This window comes from Heloderma suspectum, chromosome 3, assembly GCF_057233095.1.
Source record: "Heloderma suspectum isolate Gila_16-S chromosome 3, 16-S_ref, whole genome shotgun sequence".
In the NCBI taxonomy this organism is placed as follows: Eukaryota; Metazoa; Chordata; class Lepidosauria; order Squamata; family Helodermatidae; genus Heloderma; species Heloderma suspectum.
Window position 1 is genome coordinate 128499797 of NC_139460.1, and position 20180 is coordinate 128519976.

The window sequence follows — 20180 nt, forward strand, 5'->3', positions numbered from 1 at the left end:
AAGAAAACTCTAAAAGTACACTACATAGGATAATGGATATACCATGGGCTGGTTTAAATGCAACAATGCTATATACTACCTCCAGTATCAGAGGAAGTAAGCCGATGTACACCAGTTGCCAGGGAACATGAGAGGGCGGTGCTCTTGCACTCATGTCCTGTTTGTGGGTTTCCCGTGGGCAGCTGGTTGGCCACTGTCTGAACAGAATGCTGGACTGGATGGACCCTTGGCAGGGCTCTTATGTTCTACACGGCCATGCTGAAAAGCACCTATATGAAAGCATTCCTCTGTGAAACAGCATTATCTTCACAAAGGTAGCCAAAGGGCATCTGCCTGGGCCAAGGACTGCTGGTGTGCCCATTATATAAACATACGATCTAACCCATGACATGTGATGTCGGGAGCGTAGGGTAGCTACATGCAGTAAGTGCTTTTCAGTGGCATGTACTGCTGTGACCTTTACACTGCCTTAGGGAAGATCAAGAGTGGTGATTCAAGGGTAAAAAGGTAACTCCGTAGACAGTTTTTATTGCTGGGCTTTTCTTAAACTGAAACTGTCAATAAGAATCCTCATCTGCACAATTACGATACTGTAAATGGGATTAAAAGTTTCAAAGTTTCATTTACAGGTCTGGGATACTCATGCTTCTGTACTATCCACGTGCACAGACAGACGTACCACTCAGCAACTGGAACGGGGATGTATCCAGTAGTAGATCATATGCTCTGCATACGGAAGAACCCTGGCAACTTCCAGTAAAAGTATCTGAGGTGCTAAGAGTGCACTTGACTCCTGAGAGCCAAGCCCGCCGGAGTAGACAGTACTGAGCAACGGTTTGACTTGCTTGCTATACGGCAGCATCTTAAGTTCATCCAGACCAAAAATATTTCTGAATCAACAGAACTTCCAGGCTTTCAAGTAAGGCAGCACAGTTAGCATTCAGAATGGTGGTTTACTATTGCTCTCAGCAGCCTCTTTTTCTGACATCAGTCTCACACGTGCTGCTATGTCCTTGGTTGCTGACAGCAGGCAGAACTAGAAGAAGGAACATTTCCGAAGGTCTCCCTATCCACATTTCTCCCAAGCTTTTGTGTTCAATTACCTAATGTTGTTCCTAGAGCAGGACCGGTGCATTAGGGATGCACCATTCCACTCCTGTTGTTTTTACTGTCCAGACTTTGCTCACACTGCTGTGCACGAGCAGTATGAGGCTGATTTTTTTTTCATGTCACTTCCCTTCTTACTAGCATATGTGCACACTAATTAGAAAACAAAGCATAGAAAGGAACCTCAACTGATCGTGCAATTGCATCAAGAGTCCTTTTGGCATGCCACTTTAATCAAATATATGCCAGCATTGGCTTGCACCAGTAACCTCTAAAAGGGGAGGGGGAGACACAAAACTAAAAACTGTAGCAAAACGGTGCATATGCCAATGGCAAAAACAATTTAAGGAATTCCCGAAGTTAAGATCTGAAGGCAGTTGGAGAGGAATTAGAGATGGAGTAAACCCGCAGAACACACCTTGCTCAGTAGAATTCTGAGCGTTAGTTCTGACAGTGCAGAGATGGACTAAAAAACGCACTGAGTCGTCAAGCCGTGTGATGGAGAAAGAAACTCGCATAAAGATGCTTGCTGCCACCCATGAAACAAAAAGCATTTGCTGCACCTACTACTCTTGCAAACAGACTCATTGCATGAGCAGTGTTTTTTGCACGAGCCGTTCTCCGATGTATCACTGGAATAGAGGGATGTGCTTTGTTTGGCTGCTAGGCATTAGAAAGCAGCTGCATGGCAAGTCCTTTTTGTTTTGTGAGCCACCGTAGCAGTTTCAACAGGGACTTCGCTCTAGATCCCACCAAGGGAAGTTATTCCTCCTATTTAAACTTTCTGAAGCTAGGTTAGTGCAAAAAAGAGTATTGGTTTGGAATATTAAAGGTTACTATTACTCATAATGTATGTACTGTTTTCACATGTTAGGATAATAGACCACAGTCCCAAACAGTTGAGAAATACTGTTCTAAACTAACTGGGTAGTGAATAATGCAGAGAAAACAACATCAAATAGTAAAGTAATGAAAAGCCACATACCATCACCACTGCATAGCCAGTGTCAAAATACAGTCTTTCCCCCTCTCCCACCCCAGCGCTTCACATTTATTCCATTGTTTTGTTCAGTGTTACATGAAAGGAATGTACCTGACATACTGGAATGCTCTGGTCTGAGTGCCAGGCCCATATACCTAAGTGGGAAAATACAACCAGCGTTATTAATGTATGTTAAGCTATGAGAGGTATCAATAATGTGTCAATCATTTTGTAGTGGCATACAGATAATTCCTACTGCATTTGTGAGCATGAATTTAAAGCAAAATCTGCCCCGATCTATGAGATTTGTAACTGATTATCTGCGGCTAGGAAAGTTAGCTCATTTTAACCTCAAGTATATTTTAATATTTCTCACAAGCAACTCAGGATGACATCAGTGAGTTTTCTCAGGCAGTCTTCACACCCAGGTTTTGCCCCTCCATTCATTTTTCATTTCTGCACCAATTAATTCAACAAAGCAGCCAGCATTTTTAATGCACCACCTAGAAAAGAGCTAGCTTGCTTGCTTGCTTGCTTTCTTTCTTTCTTTTTCTTTCTTTTCAAAGATTCCATCCCAGTTTATACCAAATGAACACATTCTGTCTCCCCACCACCTACATATATATAAAATGCGCAAATAGAAGAAAAAGAATCCTAGTGTGGGTTGACAAAGGAAAGACTCAAAGACATCCCTAGAGCCTTTCCTGACAGTTTGCAGCACTGAAGAATTTACACTATCTTTCTTTTCCTAGTGCAAGTTGAGAGATTGGGCAAATCATCATGTGCTCTAGCAACAGTCTTGTCAACACAGAGACTACAAGAGCTCTGTTGGTACACAGTTGTTTGCCAGAAAACAATGTACTTCAATCTTCTGCAGGACGACTCTCATGAGATTTTATTGTTCTTTAAAATGAGTGCAATACATCAAAACATCCTTGTTTGAGACTCCACCTGGAAAAAGGTTTTTTTAAATTTTACAACATACTGCAACTCTGCCCCATTAATATAAAGTATTAATATAACATAAAAAAGTGATATTTAAATCTTTAAAATGTAATGGGCAATTTTTAATGTTCTTATTTTCATAGCATTTACATATAAGAACGATAACCAAAGCAGCCAACTGCCAGATGCTGTCTGATCACACCAGATGCTATTCAATACCGGTTCATACATACATGTTTGCCACCCCTGACCGGTAGCATCAAGTGTGAATGGATGTGTGAATAGCTGTCACAGATAAAGCATCACAGATTCAGCTGCCATGTTAACCAACGTCAATGCAAAGATACCTTTCAGTTTACTCATATGGTTGATAGCATCACTTAATTATTCAACAAGTGACATACATGCATGTGTGAACCTTCCCTTTGCAGAAAATGATTTCCATGACCTTGAAGATCTATTTTAACTCCTGTTAAACTTCTGGCCAGCAGAGACATCACCTTGCCGACAAAGGTCCGCATAATCAAAGCTATGGTTTTCCCAGTAGCAATGTAAGGCTGTGAGAGCTGGACTATAAGGAAGGCTGAGCGCCGAAGAATCGATGCTTTCGAACTGTGGTGCTGGAGAAGACGCTTACGAGTCCCCTGGACTGCAAGGAGGTCAAATCAGTCCATCCTAAAGGAAATCAACCCTGAGTGCTCATTGGAAGGACAGATACTGAAGCTGAAGCTCAAATATTTTGGCCACCTAATGCGAAGAGAAAACTCTCTGGAAAAGACCCTGATGCTGGGAAAGACTGAAGGCAAAAGGAGAAGGGGACGGCAGAGGATGAGATGGCTAGATAGCATCACCAATGCAATGAATATGAACTTGAGCGTGCTCCGGGAGAGAGCGCAGGACAGGAAGGCCTGGCGTGCTATGGTCCATGGGGTCACGAAGAGTCGGACACGACTTAACAACAACAAACTTCTGGCCAAATAAATTAGGTGACAATACAAGATGGATTTTTTCAAAGCAGAATGTATTATGCAAATATCCAATTGGGTAGTCACTGTAAGACACAGATTTCTTTAACAGTGTGCTACTGGTGCCTCTGGAAAAAGAAGGCTCAGTATATTCACTACGGCTGCAATTCTATGTAGCAAGCCCTACTGAGCATAATGGGCTTACTTCTGAGAAATCATACATAGGATTGTGCTCTGAATGTAAATGAAACCTTGAACTGAATCATTATCAGCAGAATAGTTTGGCTATGTTTCAGCACCATTGTATTAGAAGGCCTTGATTCTTTGCACAGCTTTAAGATTTCATGAGGGTATTGGGCCCGGGTTTTCTAAGCTCAGCGTTCCTACTCATAAACTTAACAATTCCTACAACTGATGTTTCACAGAATGACAGGCTTTGGTTAAAGCTATTCACTTGCAGCTTCTCTGTCTATCCAATGAATAGTAAATAAGTTCAGAGGACAATACATACGGTTAAAGGTTCTCCCTGAAGAGCCTGCAGGATAAAGTTACTGACAACTCTGCCATCATTCATGTGCATCCGAGGGCCAAAAGTATTGAATATTCTTGCAACTCTTACTTCTACACCTTCCTGAAAGCATAAGGAAGCTTTTTAATTAAAAAACCACCCTACCCACCCAAGGAAGTTCTCCCCTCCAGCGCCACCCCAGACAGAAGATAATGACCAACAAGACAAAGGTAACCAATGAGAGGAAGAAGAATTCAATATTCTCACATTGTGTTCAAATCTTTATGGAATTATGCCAGAGGACGACAACCAAACTGGAATCACATAATATAACGTGGTTTTAACCTGATTCATACTGTGCTGTCTGATGACAGAGCTGTTACCTATGGTACTACTGTTCTCAGAACTCTTCTCTCAGAGCTCTCTCTGGATGTACTAAAGAATGGTTTGTCAAGGGTTGTCCAGGTTGAACTAAATGGGTTCTTAGGCCAACTGGGATATGAAACACTGCAAGCAAGCAAGCAGAACTGATATTGCAGGGTTTAGCCAAGGATGTTAAACCCAAGCGCCATAAAGAATATGTCAGTGTTACTGTATCCTGTGAGGTTTCTATGATCTAAAATGTTGCTAATGTCAATCCCATACATTCAAATTTTGGGTGGGGTTGAAGGAATGAGTATTTATTAGCATATTCTCCACTGAGCAAAGGGTGGATGCACCTGATCTCATCTGATGTCAGAAGCTAAGCAGAGTTAGCCCTGGTTAGTTCCTGGATGGGAGACCGCCTGGGAATCAGGCTTCCTGCACTGAGCAGGGGGTTGGACTCGATGGTCTTGTAGGCCCTTTCCAACCCTATGATTCTATTCTTTTTTCAGAGCATTTAAAATGGGTTATACATGGCTCTGAGGCAGTCTGCTATCCAGGTAGCTTACTGCTTAGCTTCAGCAGAACAACTGCTTCATGAGCCAGTGTGGTATAGCAGGGTTTCAGTGTTGTACTTGGATCAGGGAGACCCAGATTCAAATCCCCAATACGCCATGAAGTTCACTGCATGTCATAAGAACATAAGAGCTCTACTTGATCTCAGCAAAGGTTAGTTCAGCATTCTCTTCCCACAGTGGTCAAACAGATGCCTATGCCCACAAGCAGGATGTGACTGCAATTTAGCACCCTCTTGCTTGTGTTCCCCAGCAACTGGTATTGAGAGGCACACTGCCTCTGATACTGGAGGTAAAATGTAGTTATCATGACTAGTAGCCATTAACAGCCTTATCTTCCAGAGCTAATACTGAATGTAGGTCAGGTTTTGCAAAAAGTTCTTCCAGAATGTTCTCACAGATAAAATATACTGAGAGGGAAGTTCTGTTATTGCTGGCACTAACTATGGTGGACAAAAAAAAAAGGAATAGAAGATTTGCCACTGCTGCTAATGTCAAGTCCCTTGAGTAAATTTATCCCTCCCCTCAAACTGGAAGAATGCACCCATTTCAGGGCCCTCTAAATTTGACCCCAAAGTTCTCTAGTGAGAACTTTCAGCTCAGCCCTAGTAGACACCATCTTGTATCTCCCTAGGCTCATTCAGTGACACCACCTGAGTGACCTTGTATTTCTATATTATGTGTTAACTACTACAGCTCTGCATTATGCTGTAAGCTGCCTTAGGAAGACTGTGGTCATGAAAGGCAGCTAAGAAATGGCTTAAATAAATACATGAATAATTGCATTGATTTCTCAAGTTTTGAATATTTATCACTACTATCAAAATGTTACCGCCGATACCTGCTTCATATAGGCATAGCACATTGTTTCCGCAACTCTCTTCCCTTCATCGTAACATGCCCTGGGTCCTATGGGGTTCACATGACCCCAATAATCTTCATTTTGTGGGTGAACTTCAGGATCTTAAGAGAAAAGAGTAAGCTATCACGAGTTTTTCACTCTATCCAGTAACAATGAAAGGATTAATATTAATTTACTCTCTACAGAACAATGGCTCTGTTGAATATTCTCCTAGTTTGCTTTTTGCCATGAAAGCTGCAATTTCAGGGCAGCAAGCCGTTCCCACCATAAAGCCTTAATGTTTTTTGTGGCTGTCTGCAGCCAACATTTTGCCAAAAGCAGCAGCTTCTGTGACAATTTTTCTGTGTTTCATTCCTTCTTGAGTGTTCCCAGCCAATCAAGGATCACTTATGGGATCTGATGTCATGATACTACATAGCCAAATTTGGCTATTCACTGGCTTCACTAAGGGCAAAAGAAGCCCATTTCGAGCAGGGCCAATCCTTCCTATACTGACCACACGGCTCAGTCAAAAACAATTAAGGATCCCTAGCAAACACGTTTGCAGCCTTGATACTTCAGTTTTCACCTAAAGTACTTAATGATTTTGCCTCAGTTACTGTAAAATAGAAATAGTTATATAGAAAGCAATTGCCACTTCCTCCCACTCCTAACTTGATTTTTCACTTTTCCCGGCAGCTATGAAAAACAGATGGAATCCGTTCTTATGTGCCACAGTGTGTTTTGATGAAGGATACATTAATTTGATGAGAAGTTGGTAAGTTATTCAGAGTTGACAACTTTTATTTGGCTCTAAAGACACACTTATCTTCTAAAATGCTTTCCCATGGATTACTGGATAAAGAAAGATTAACACTCAGCTAACAGTGCTGCATGAACTACTTGTCCATGGCTTCTTCCCACGTAGATGTGAGAACAGATACTAAGCAGACTGGACATTCTGCTCAATTTTCAGCAGGTCAGGCCACAGATGAAAACACAGGTATCACTTGAGGAGCTTGTACATCAAAAAAACAGTGGAAATTTGAACTGACTACAGTGACCATTGAAGGCAATACTTTAGAAACTCCTTAAGTAGGAGGAGTGGAGGTTTTCTTTTATTGTGTAGCACCAACTAGGCAATAGCATGGCAAGCACTTGTGCATATTTGAGGGCAATGCAAACATATAGTAACTCATGATTAAAAGGACAGTGGTGCTCTTGAGAATGGTGGTGGAGGGATCAACCCCTGTGCATTGATGTGAAGTCACAACTAACATCAACACCACTCATTCATGGAAATGGATGTCCTCAGAATTTTAAAATGGAGACAACCAATCAGCCACTTGTTTGTGTGGATGGGGAACCAATGTGGTATAGAGGACTCAGGAGATCCAGGTTCTAGTCCCCACTTGGCCATGAAGCTCACTGGGTGACTTTGGGCCTGTCACTGACTCTTAGCCTAACCTGCCCCACAGGGGTGTTGTGAGGATAAAATGGAGAGGAGGGGGAATAATGTAAGTTGCCTTGGGTTCCTTACGAGAGGAAAAAAGGCAGGATATAAATGTAATAAATACATAAATATTCACCTTTATACCTGTCTTCATCAAGAAGTGTAGCAAGATCCAAAGATTTTAGGGGAGGGTGGCAAATTTGTAGGAATATGCAACAGTCATTGAACATCTGTGGACACCTGGCTAGCCATGCTTTGCTTAAAAGCATGTCAGAATGCCTACACACTGGTGGGAATCTGTCCTGCAGCAGAAAGTGGTTCCCACATCAGCCACTGCCAACATACTAAGCCAAGTTCATTTCTTACCTCCATACACTTCTGAGGTGGATGCAAGAAGAAGCCGTGCTCCAACACGTTTTGCTAACCCTTAGACAAAAGAAAGCTGAATTTTAGAGAAAAGGAACCGGTGTGCTGCTAATTCTCTTCACTTAATTATTATTATTTTTGTTTTACCAATGCTGGCTACGTAGCGAGAGCCCCACATTTCTTTCAAATCAAAACTTCTGACCCAGGAAACGCAGATATCCCACTGAAAGTTATGAGGCTTATGAGCAATGTATTATCCAGAGTTAAAAAGAAAAGCATCCTCTCATCTGCCCTACAGAAGCAAAGAATGCAGCATAGGTGAGAGCAGTTGGAATGCTATCTTAGGACTCGACAAATTACCTCCTACTTGGTTGAAGACTACAAGTATCCATCACAGCCAACAGCTTGTCCATACCTACATATCAAGTTGGCAATGCTACCAATTCTTTGTCAAGAATACAACTTGCAACATGACAGGAATTTAAGGGCAGAGTTGGCCAGAATACATACTTAACTGACCGTGCAGCAACTGGCAGCAGGCAACGTCTTTACCAGTTCTGTGCTACTCTTGGAAATGCCATCATTCTAGCCACTATGATAATTAAAATGCATCCATGATTACCTGGTTCACCAATCACATTTGTGCACACAAATGCTTGCACTGGGATAGTTGGAAGTGCTTGGGGGGGACCAAAATATGCTGCATGACTCCCCCTAAGAATGGCTGCTTCCGCATTTAAATATCTGACAACAGGGATACTAAATTGTAAGAAAATACATTGTTGGCACTATAAGAACACTAAGACTTTTAAAGACAAGACACAGAGGTGGTTAGGGTGCTGGGTTTTACGTCAATGAAATCTGTAGGAAAGTACCATTTTGATTTATTATACTTCATATCAACCATTCATGTAGGTTTATACTTACCCAACATGTTCAGTGTCCCAATTGTGTTGGTCTTTAGAGTCTTGATAGGGTTATACATATAATTTGGTGGGGAAGCTGGAGAGGCTAGATGGTAAATCTGGTCCACTATGAAACAAAGAAAGAGAGAGAGAGAGAGAGAGAGAGAACATGCACCATTTATTTTACACCAGATTAGAAAGTTAGGGAAATTATTTGAGACTCAGCAAAAATAATTACATCACTCTTCTAGCCTGTACTACAGTGTACATAGATACAAGCGTGTCTAAAACACAGCTGACATTTCAACTAGCATTTTATTGATGCAGGGGTAGTTGATCCCATGGAAGATGCAGGGGTAGTTGAACATCCTAGAACGGGGTGGGAAACATGTGGCCCTCCAGATGTTGGACTGCAACATCCATCAGCCCTAGCCAGCACAACTAATAGTGAGGGGTGATGGGAGTTGCAGTCTAACAATGCCTGGAGGGCCACATGATCCCATCCCTGTCCTAGGAGGAACATAATATATGAGAGAGTGAGAGAGAGAATGAGTGAATATCCCAGGACTCCGAATAGCTATGGAGAGGTTCACACATAAACTACACAGCTTGATCTTCCATCATTTGATTAATCAAAACCTGAACACATTAATTCACTTCATTGAAGAGCACTGCATCAGAAGCAATATGGAAGTTTGAACTGTGATCAACCCCATCATCATATAACTGGCGTGCATGCGAGAGTACTTTCCAACTGCAAGATATCCTGTGTTAGGTTACGAGGGAATATGGGATAGGTATACTTTGAGAAAGACACACCTGGATTAAAATTAGGGGTAATTAGTACTTGTGGGCATTCAGGGGGCACTTCCACCTTTCCAAAGCACCAGATATGGGAACAGGGTCAGCGACAGGGGAGGGAAGCCATATGGCAAACAGCAGTGTTGAAAGGGAGGCAACAGGGCGCCAGGTTCTCCAGGCAGCTGTTTCTCCTCAACCACCATGAGCAAAAGCCTGGTTGTGAGTAAAGGGCCTACTCTTACTTACTAGCAAGCAAGGTACGAAGCAGACATGGTTGGAGAACTGCATTAAGGGTGCAATCCGATGCACATTTATACAGAAAAGAAGTCCTACAACTCCTAGGATGGATGGATGGATGGGGCATGGTGGGGCTTGTAGGACTTACTTCTGTCTAAACTTGCATAGGATTGCACCCAAAAGAGACAAAGGGAGAAAGGACTCTGTGACTTTCCAGTCAGGATGAGAACCAGGAGCTAATGAGGAGAGGGAGTAAGATGTATTATTACTATTATTATTTTAACAGATTTATATACTACTTATATAACTATAAGTAGTATATAAAGATATAATTATCTCTAAGAGATATAATTCTCTAAGAGGTATATATATCCTCCTTTCCTCTGAAGAAGCCCAAGACTCTCTCCCCCTGCAAAGGCCTGCCCGTCCCAGCAGTAGTTAAAATCTCAAGTTATCTCGGTAAGAACATGCTACAGAAGTAAAGAAGGTGATGCTCAAGTTACTATGAGGGTAGAAGTAGGAGAATGGACAGATGGCTATAAAACAATGAGAATGCAAAGTAGTAATTGAACAGGTCAAACGTTTAGTGGGCGAGAGCTATGAAACGTACAAGCTAAACAAAGCTTAGCTCATTTTGTAACGTACAAGCTAAACAAAGGAAATAAAATCATTTTTCCAAATTTTGTTTCCTTTACAAAAAATTTAAGCTGGAATTTGCCCCTAAACTAGCTCCCATTAAATTACACTGAAGTGATACAACAATTATTGAAAAACTTTCCTAGTATTAATTTGTTCCTTATGTTTTTTTTTTTTTTAAGTCAGTTGGAAAAATAATTCTGATGAACAAAACTGACTGTAAAGCAACATTGTAGAGAAATACTTTAGAATTGAGAGCCAATTCCAAAGGTGCACTTCTTACAGGCAAGTTTGAAATACATTATGTATTTTCTGTTTGCCACAGACACTTTGAACTGTGAAATATCTTGCTGAGAGAGGAATTGCTTTTCATTATACTCAACAAAAAAGAAACTATATAATTCATACCCAGCCAAGCCTAGAATTGTGCACTAAAAGCAGGCTGCTGATTTAATAATGTCCCACCAGTATTATTTAGCCAAAAGCTCCTGATTGTGTAAGTGAGGTGCTGTGCGACATTAACAAATTCCTGCTGTGCAGGTACACCCCCACGATCCAGAAAGCAAAAATTAGGGGAGCCAATTAAACTGCAGACAGGAACAGCTGATGAAGCTTATTAATTCCCACTTCATAATGTTCTCGGTGACATGGCGAACGTTCCCACCCACCCCCATCAGGAAGTGTGTCCCTCCTTTACATTTAAAAGAGTACTGATGATGTTCTGTGGCCTTAGGATCAGAGGAAGAAAGGAAAAGTTCACAGAAACAATGACTTCAGTTTCCAAAATAGACTTAATGCTATTCTCTTGTGTCCTGTTTAGACCAAGAACCTATTCATCCACCTGACAATATTTGCAAACACACTGCACTGTGAGGCAATGGGGACAAAAACACACACAACCCATGCCGATACATGTAACCTTTAAAGCAGCCCTTCTCCAACCTGTGTTGGACTGCAATTCCCATAATTATGGGAATTGCAGTCCTACACAGCTGGGGGGCACCAGGTTGGAGAAGGGCTGTTCTAAAGACAACATATGCACTGTCATTCTGATGCCTGCATGCTGGAAACACATGACCATTACTCCACAAAACTGAAGAATGGAGTCTGCATCTATGCAGTGTATGCACACTCAGGTGTACAGATGGTCTTCAGACTTTCTTGCCAACAGGTAAAAATGAGGTTCACCTGGAGGCAAGAGTGGGCAAAATCCTGCTGCTTCACTGCATGTCTATTTTACCCATACTGCCAAATGTGTGAACAGGGCCTAGGTGAGGGGTTAATGAGAAGAAGAAAACAAAGCACAGGGATAAACAGCCCCTCCTCTGTAACACTGTTCTGTCCGGATGTTATAGAAGTAAAGCCCGTTTGTGCTGTAAGAAGCAGAACCAAGAACTCAAGGATAGCCCCACATCACTTCACTGAATGCAATCATACTGAGGAACAGTATGATGTCCCCACGTTCTCAAAGTACATGTGAATTGATGTGTGCTGGGGGGGGGAGGGGGAGAGTGAGAGAGAGACAGAGAGAGAGAACGCCTGTCCCACTGTCCCCACCCAGTTTTGAATGGCTCCCATTAAACTGGATTAAATTTGGAAAACGTTTGAAATTAATCCAATTTAAAACCAGACCCATTCTAAACTGGTAAGCTCTCTAGGTCCCACTCAGTGCCTGATGCCCTTGGGAGCTTAGAGTCCTCTATAGTGCTACATAACTATCTTCTGCTGCCCGATTCCTATGATGGTCAGTGGTTCTTTCTAAGCTCCCAGGGACAATTGCATAGGGCAGCCTTCACTAACCTGGTGCCCTCCAGTTGTTTGGGACTAGAACTAGTAGCGTACCTGACGATTGGCCATGTTGGCGGGAGGTGATGGGAGTTGAAGACCGAAACATCTGGAGGGCACCAGGTTGGAGTAGGTTGGCACAGGGGTTTTAGGAAAAGCAAGGTGGATTTTACCAGCCACACAAGAGCTGGCACTTGAGTGAAGAAGACAGGAACAGCTCATTGGCACTTGTGCAGGGACAGCCCACCGTGGGCATCTCAGGCTACTCACCTTCAATGTAGAGGGGCTCTACGACATCATGATTAATCAGTTCAAAGTTCTCATGGCCAATCCAGTGTTCCACGTTTCTTTTCCTGCCCGTAAAGAAGTTGTCCACAACTGTAACTTCATGGCCATCCATCATTAGTTTGTCAGTAAGATGAGAACCCACAAACCCTGCTCCTCCAGTTATCTGCATTAGGACAGTTTGCATATAAATTTTTCTTCTCTTTTAAAGGAAAACACCAGACAAAAAGTCCACAAACATGAAACATGAAATGAATGAACAGCAGTTTTCAGAATTTTTCTTACATCTTGACAGAGAGAGGGGAGGGAAAAGAGCGGGAAAGAATTCAATGCACTTAAAAAAAACAACAACGAAAACGCTTCAGAGAGGTATTCCATTCATTTCACAATTTGCTCCATGTAACCACAGGCTTTGAAGAACTCAACACTGTTAGTGCAAGGTCAAAAATAAGTAGATTTTTTTAATGTACTGTAGATGCCCCTTCTGGTACAATAGGTTGCCACAACAGAACTCCAAATAAGATTCCCCCTCAACCCTGCCCCCACAATTTGCCAGAAGAAAAAAAACGAAGGAAGAGGAACCAATCAAGATTTCCATCAAGACCAATCATGAAAAATGCAGAGACAGTTTTGAGTAACAGCTGGATTTTATATTTTATGTTTTTATTTATTTATGTTTTTATTTATTTATTTCTATACCGTCCAATAGCCGACGCTCTCTGGGCGGTTCACAAATTTTTTAAAATAAGTTAAAAAATATAAAACAACCATGTTTTACTTCTTTCTTGCTCTCAGCAGTCCTAGCAGTTCTAGGTGAAACCTGAAACCACCACATTACCTGACAGAGCCCAGTCTGAATGTCTGCAACCCCTCCTCCCCCATTTTATCTTAAGACTTTGACCATCATACAGTCATCATGACTACAACACCAAATCAGTCTTTCCTCCCTTCTATCCCCTCCCCCACTTTTTATAACATCTTGCCAGATCAAGAGATCTCAAGATCTTGAAAGTCTGCACCTTGAGTTGGCGTAATAAAGGTATTACACTTATATTGATTATTTCTTATGACCAACAATAGCTACTTTTGCTTATATATAGGTATACATTTTTGCAATCCCATCTTCCAAGAGTAGAGCACAACACAGTAAGTGTTTCTAAAATGCAGTGTTTGCTTTCCCTTGTATGAAGAACGTCTGATTTAATTCAAAAGGCGGATGAGAGTGTACAGAAATACCTTTGCAAAACCGACTGCAGGTGTGTGAGGGTCGGTGGGTGGAGGGTAGGATTGCGTATTTGACTAGCTACTAGGTGTCAAAAACTCCCTGCATCTGGAAAAACATAAATGTCAGGGATGAGAGTACTTTAAGCTAGCCACCTTCCTAGTATGCTTGCATTCCATGCACAGGGATGCTTGCTATGCGGGGTGGAAGGAACACATACATGCAAGCACCACCTACAGACTGAAGTGGTGCAGTCCTGGAAAGATGGTGTCATGTGCTATTTTGGCACATCTGTGCCTGTCCCATAGCAGATTTCAAGGTAATGTAGGTTAACTTTAATACGGATACACCTCCATTTACACAAATATGATTTCCGCACAAGCATTCCGTTAGGACCTTAACTAAGATAATGAAATAGAAATATGTTTTCAGCAAATGCTCCTTTTCCTTATGCCTCATACTCTTTCCTACAAGTCTCTGTCATCAACTCTGCATGCAGAGAATAAACCAGAACTATAGGACATTCCGTTTGTGGTAGGGACAGATAAAAGGCTCGATAATTGGTGCCGGTTAGAAGTTCCCATTTCACACAACATTCCAAAGGGTGTAGAAAATCACTGAGAACTATTGAACTCCTGAAGAAAACAAACGAGCTTCAGTCTGATGTGGCGACTTCCTAAGGGTCAATTATGTAACAGCCAAATTCAGTACTCAACCAAGGCAATCTAAATAGCAGCTGTGGGATTAAAAGTGATTACTGATCCTCTAAATAATGAACAGTAGACGACTTTCTTATAGCTACTGAAAAGGGTGAAGAGTCCCGACAATGCACTAACTTGGCTGTTTATTTGTTAATTAGTATATTCACACTGGTAACAAGTGGGAAATGACATTTGCTCCTCAGATGGAAGTTGGGATAAAACAACCACTACCACCACCAGGAACATTTTTCTACTTGCCTTTGTCAGGGCAAGCAATTTAAAATCTAAATTTCTCTTTCTATTATTTGGCATTATTTAATTCAAATGTCTTGACAATGTTGTTGTTGTTGTTCAGTCGTTCAGTCGTGTCCGACTCTTCGTGACCCCATGGACCATAGCACGCCAGGCCTTCCTGTCCTGCGCTCTCTCCCGGAGCGTGCTCAAGTTCATATTCATTGCATCCGTGATGCTATCTAGCCATCTCATCCTCTGCCGTCCCCTTCTCCTTTTGCCTTCAGTCTTGCCCAGCATCAGGGTCTTTTCCAGGGAGTTTTCTCTTCGCATTAGGTGGCCAAAATATTGGAGCTTCAGCTTCATTATCTGTCCTTCCAATGAGCACTCAGGGTTGATTTCCTTTAGGATGGACTGATTTGACCTCCTTGCAGTCCAGGGGACTCGTAAGAGTCTTCTCCAGCACCACAGTTCGAAAGCATCAATTCTTCGGCGCTCAGCCTTCCTTATAGTCCAGCTCTCACAGCCATACATTACTACTGGGAAAACCATAGCTTTGATTAGACGGACCTTTGTCAGCAAGGTGATGTCTCTGCTTCTTACTATGCTGTCTAGGTTGGCCATAGCTTTCCTCCCAAGGAGCAAGCATCTTTTAATTTCATGGCTACAGTCACCGTCTGCGGTGATCTTGGAGCCCAAGAAAGTAAAATCTGTCACTGCTTCCATTTCTTCCCCTTCTATATGCCAGGAATTGATGAGGCCAGATGCCATGATCTTAGTTTTTTTAATGTTGAGTTTCAAACCAGCTTTTGCACTCTCCTCTTTCACCCTCAACAAGAGGCTCTTGAGATCCTCTTCGCTTTCTGCCATTAGGGTGGTATCGTCTGCATATCGGAGGTTGTTGATAATTCTCCCAGCAATCTTAATTCCGACCTCTGATTCATCCAACCCGGCATTTCTCATGATGCACTCTGCATATAAGTTAAATAAGCAGGGCGACAATATGCAGCCTTGTCGTACTCCTTTCCCAATTTTGAACCAATCGGTTGTTCCATGTCTGGTTCTGACTGTTGCTTCTTGACCCTCGTACAGGTTTCTCAGGAGACAGGTCAGGTGGTCTGGTACTCCCATCACTTTAAGAAATTGCCACAGTTTGTTGTGATCCACACAATCAAAGGCTTTAGCGTAGTCAATGAAGCAGAAATAGACGTTTTTCTGGAATTCTCTTGCTTTCTCCATGATGCAGCGAATGTTGGCGATTTGATCTCTAGTTCCTCTGCCTCTTCTAAACCCAGCTTGTACTTCCGGTAGTTCTCGGTTCGCATACTGCTGAAGCCTAGCTTGTAGGATTTTGAGCATCACCTTGCTGGCATGTGAAATGAGCGCAATTGTGCGGTAGTTTGAACACTCTTTGGCGTTGCCCTTCTTTGGAATTGGAATGTAAACTGACCTTTTCCAGTCTTGTGGCCACTGTTGAGTGTTCCAGATTTGTTGGCATATTGAATGCAGCACTTTAACAGCATCATCTTTTAGGATTTTAAATAGCTCAGCTGGAATACTGTCATCTCCGCTAGCTTTGTTGTTACTAATGCTTCCTAAGGCCCACTTGACTTCACTCTCTAGGATGTCCGGCTTAAGTTCAGTGACCGCACTATCATGGCTATCAGGGACATTCAGATCTTTCCTGTATAGTTCTTCTGTGTATTCTTGCCACCTCTTCTTAATCTCATCTGCTTCTGTTAGGTCCCTGCCTTCTTTGTCCTTTATCATGCCCGTCTTTGCACAAAACGTTCCCTTGAGATCTCCAATTTTCTTGAAGAGATCTCTAGTCTTTCCCATTCTGTTGTTTTCCTCCATTTCTTTGCATTGTTCATTTAAGAAGGCCTTCTTGTCTCTCCTTGCTATTCTCTGGAACTCTGCATTCAGTTGGGTATATCTTCCCCTTTCTCCCTTGCTTTTCGCTTCCCTTCTTTCGTGAGCTACTTGTAAAGCCTCATCAGACAGCCACTTTGCTTTCTTGCATTTCTTTTTCTTTGGGATGGATTTCGTTGCTGCCTCCTGAACAATGTTACGGACCTCCGTCCATAGTTCCTCAGGCACTCTGTCTATCAGGTCTAATCCCTGAAATCTATTCCTCACCTCCACTGTATATTCATCAGGGATATGATTTAGGTCATACCTGAACGGTTTAGTGGTTTTCCCGACGTTCTTCAATTTAAGCCGAAATTTTGCAAGAAGCAGCTCATGATCTGAGCCACAGTCAGCTCCAGGTCTTGTTTTGACTGACTGTATGGAGCTTCTCCATCTTTGGCTGCAAAGGACATAATCAATCTGATTTCGATATTGACCATCTGGTGACGTCCATGTGTAGAGTCGCCTCTTGTGCTGTTGGAAAAGAGTGTTTGCTATGATCAGCATGTTCTCTTGGCAAAACTCTATTAGCCTTTGTCCTGCTTCATTTTGTACACCAAGGCCATGCCTGCCTGTTATCCCGGTGATTTCTTGACTTCCTACTTTAGCATTCCAATCCCCTATGATGAAGAGGACATCTTTTTTTGGTGTTAGTTCTAGAAGGTGTTGTAGGTCTTCATAGAACCGATCAACCTCAGCTTCTTCGGCCTCAGTGGTTGGGGCATAGACTTGAATTACTGTGATGTTGAATGGTTTGCCTTGGATTCGTACTGAGATCATTCTATCATTTTTAAGATTGTACCCCAGTACTGCTTTTCCCACCCTTTTGTTGACTATGAGTGCTACTCCATTTCTTCTAAGGGATTCTTGCCCACAATAGTAGATATGATGGTCACCTGAATTAAATTCGCCCATGCCTGTCCATTTTAGTTCGCTGATTCCCAAGATGTCGATGTTCAATCTTGCCATCTCATGTTTGACCACCTCCAGCTTACCTTGAGTCATTGATCTGACATTCCAGGTTCCTAAACAATATTGTTCTTTACAGCATCGGATTTTCTTTTCACCACCAGACACATCCACACCTGAGTGTCCTTTTGGGTTTGGCCCAGCCGCTTCACTCTTTCTGGCGCTACTTGGAAATACCCTCTGCTCTTCCCCAGTAGCATATTGGACACCTTCCGACCTGAGGGGCTCATCTTCCGGCGTCATATCTTTTAGCCTTGTGATACGTTCCATGGGGTTTTCTTGGCAAGAATACTGGAATGGGTTGCCATTTCCTTCTCCAGTGGACCACATTTTGTCAGAACTCTCTGCCATGACCTGTCCGTCTTGGGTGGCCCTGCATGGCATAGCTTATGGCTTCACTGAGTTACGCAAGCCCCTTCGCCACAACAAGGCAGTGATCCATGAAGGGGTCTTGACAATATAATCACCCGAAAACTTGGATGCAGGAGAGTACGTCTCCAGTCAGCTAGTAAGGACTGAAAAATCTACTTCATCTATTTTGGGTGATTTCAGATAGTTGGATTTTACATTCCCCAAACTGGCTAAGTATACTTTAATCAATATCAATCATTTCATGTGTGTGTGACTACTGCAGTGCAGGAAGCAATTCCCTAAGGCTTCTGAGCATGAGTACCTATGCAATTCCTGCATAGATTTGTTATTGCAGTGATCTATCCTCAGTAGTTTGTTTATAAGGATGTAACAGACTTACAATTCATAGCCTCTCGTCTGATATTCTAAGTCCTCCCTATAGTGGCTGAATTACTTGACAATATGGTTCTTCATATCTATAGGCACGATGTTTATGAAAATTTCCTTCTACACAGAAGTAAAGCAATTGGGTTGGATCCAAAGGGCTACTGGCGTGAGAAGGGTCCCTGATGACCACCAAACCCATCCTGTATTTCTGCTGTAGCTTCCTGCATCCCCTGAAAAGCCACCCCTAAGGGTCATGGGTCTCCCTGGGACTGGTGTAGGATACTGGGGGGGAGGTGCAACTGGAAGGAGAAAGTCCTATCCTGAAAGGAGAACCTCACTCACAGCTCATGGGATCCAAGCCACTGATTACTAACACAATATTTAAGTATGGGTTTGGGGGGGGGGGATCAAGATCTTTAATGTAACAGTGCCTACACCTCTGAACTCTTACCTAAGAGTTACTTACTCTAAGTTGCTGTAGCGGTTTAGGCATTAGATGTCCAATTGTGGCTTTAATGTAGTTTTAAAGATATGAGCCACAAGAGGCAATATATAAATATTTTAAGTAAATAAAACTGAAACACGGAGGGTGGACTGATAACAGATCTATTTATAAATACATGCAGAGGTTGATAAACCAAGTAAATTGAATAAGAACTGAAGTTAGAATGCAAAATGTATCCCTTTACTAGAGCCCTAAAAATATAAAGCAGCCTTCCCCAAATTAGTTTCCTACAGATGCATTGGACTACACTTCCAAGATGGTATGTCCACGCTGAACAATTATTATATTCGCATCTGTCTCCTCCTCAGATTAGCACGCAAATGGCTGCCATATTCTCTCACATCCAGTATTCACTGCTTGAGACCCTCTTAGCCCTGGCACAAAGGGGAGGAACTATTTTAAGGTGGGGGACAAATTGCTCCCCACTGAACCCTCTCCGGGGTGGAGGATGTATGTGGGCATCGCCACGCCCAAAGATGTCATGACCCCCACCCATTCTGCCTTTGTCAGTGCTGAGTTGAGGGCACCTCTCACACCCCTTTCCATTGGTGGATAGAGGTGTGTGAAGGATGACTTGGGCAGTGGTGGGAGGAGCCACTCCTCTCAGGGCCGGCCAAGTCTCCTGCATCTCACTGTTATCTCCATTTTGTGATTGGAATGGGAGCAGCTTCGCAGCTTGGAGCTAACAACTGCTCGCTCCCCTATGGCCCATCGTAACCTTTATGTATGATACCTTGCCTCCCCTTTTGAGATTTCAAAAGGCAGCTTTCATGGGATTTCCATTAGCATCCAATCCAGGCACTGATCAACCCCGCCACCCCAACTTAGCTTCACTGGCGCGCCATCTTTCAAATCAACTATTAGTGCTTCTTAATAATGCCTTCTGCACACCAAATCAGCCAAAATCAAAACCAAATTAGGGAAAGAGCTAAAAACTTAAAATACAGAGCATGCTTTTCGATCTGTGCCATGCCACAGAGACTGGCTGTCGCATGCAGTGTCTTCTCATTAATCTTATGCAGGAATTTAGAACATTCAGTTGGTTTTGAGCAAGTTGCTAACTTACCAAAATTCTTTTACGATCCTTTTCGGATAGGAACTTCACAGGTGGATACTTCTGAGTAAAACTATGAAACATTTCAAGTGGAA

At 42.5% G+C, this 20180-nt stretch overlaps 1 protein-coding gene across 1 annotated transcript in view; it reads right to left on the reverse strand.

Moving 5' to 3' along the window:
• The window catches only part of UXS1 (UDP-glucuronate decarboxylase 1), a 53544-nt gene that overhangs the window by 6741 nt on the left and 26623 nt on the right, over positions 1-20180 (reverse strand). Inside the window, exons 5-11 of the mRNA XM_084844488.1 lie at positions 20098-20158; positions 12740-12920; positions 9033-9137; positions 8106-8165; positions 6287-6408; positions 4511-4630; positions 2201-2244 (exon numbers count right to left, since the gene is read on the reverse strand). Coding sequence (XP_084700614.1) covers positions 2201-2244; positions 4511-4630; positions 6287-6408; positions 8106-8165; positions 9033-9137; positions 12740-12920; positions 20098-20158 — 693 coding nt within the window. The remainder of the gene's footprint in view (positions 1-2200; positions 2245-4510; positions 4631-6286; positions 6409-8105; positions 8166-9032; positions 9138-12739; positions 12921-20097; positions 20159-20180) is intronic.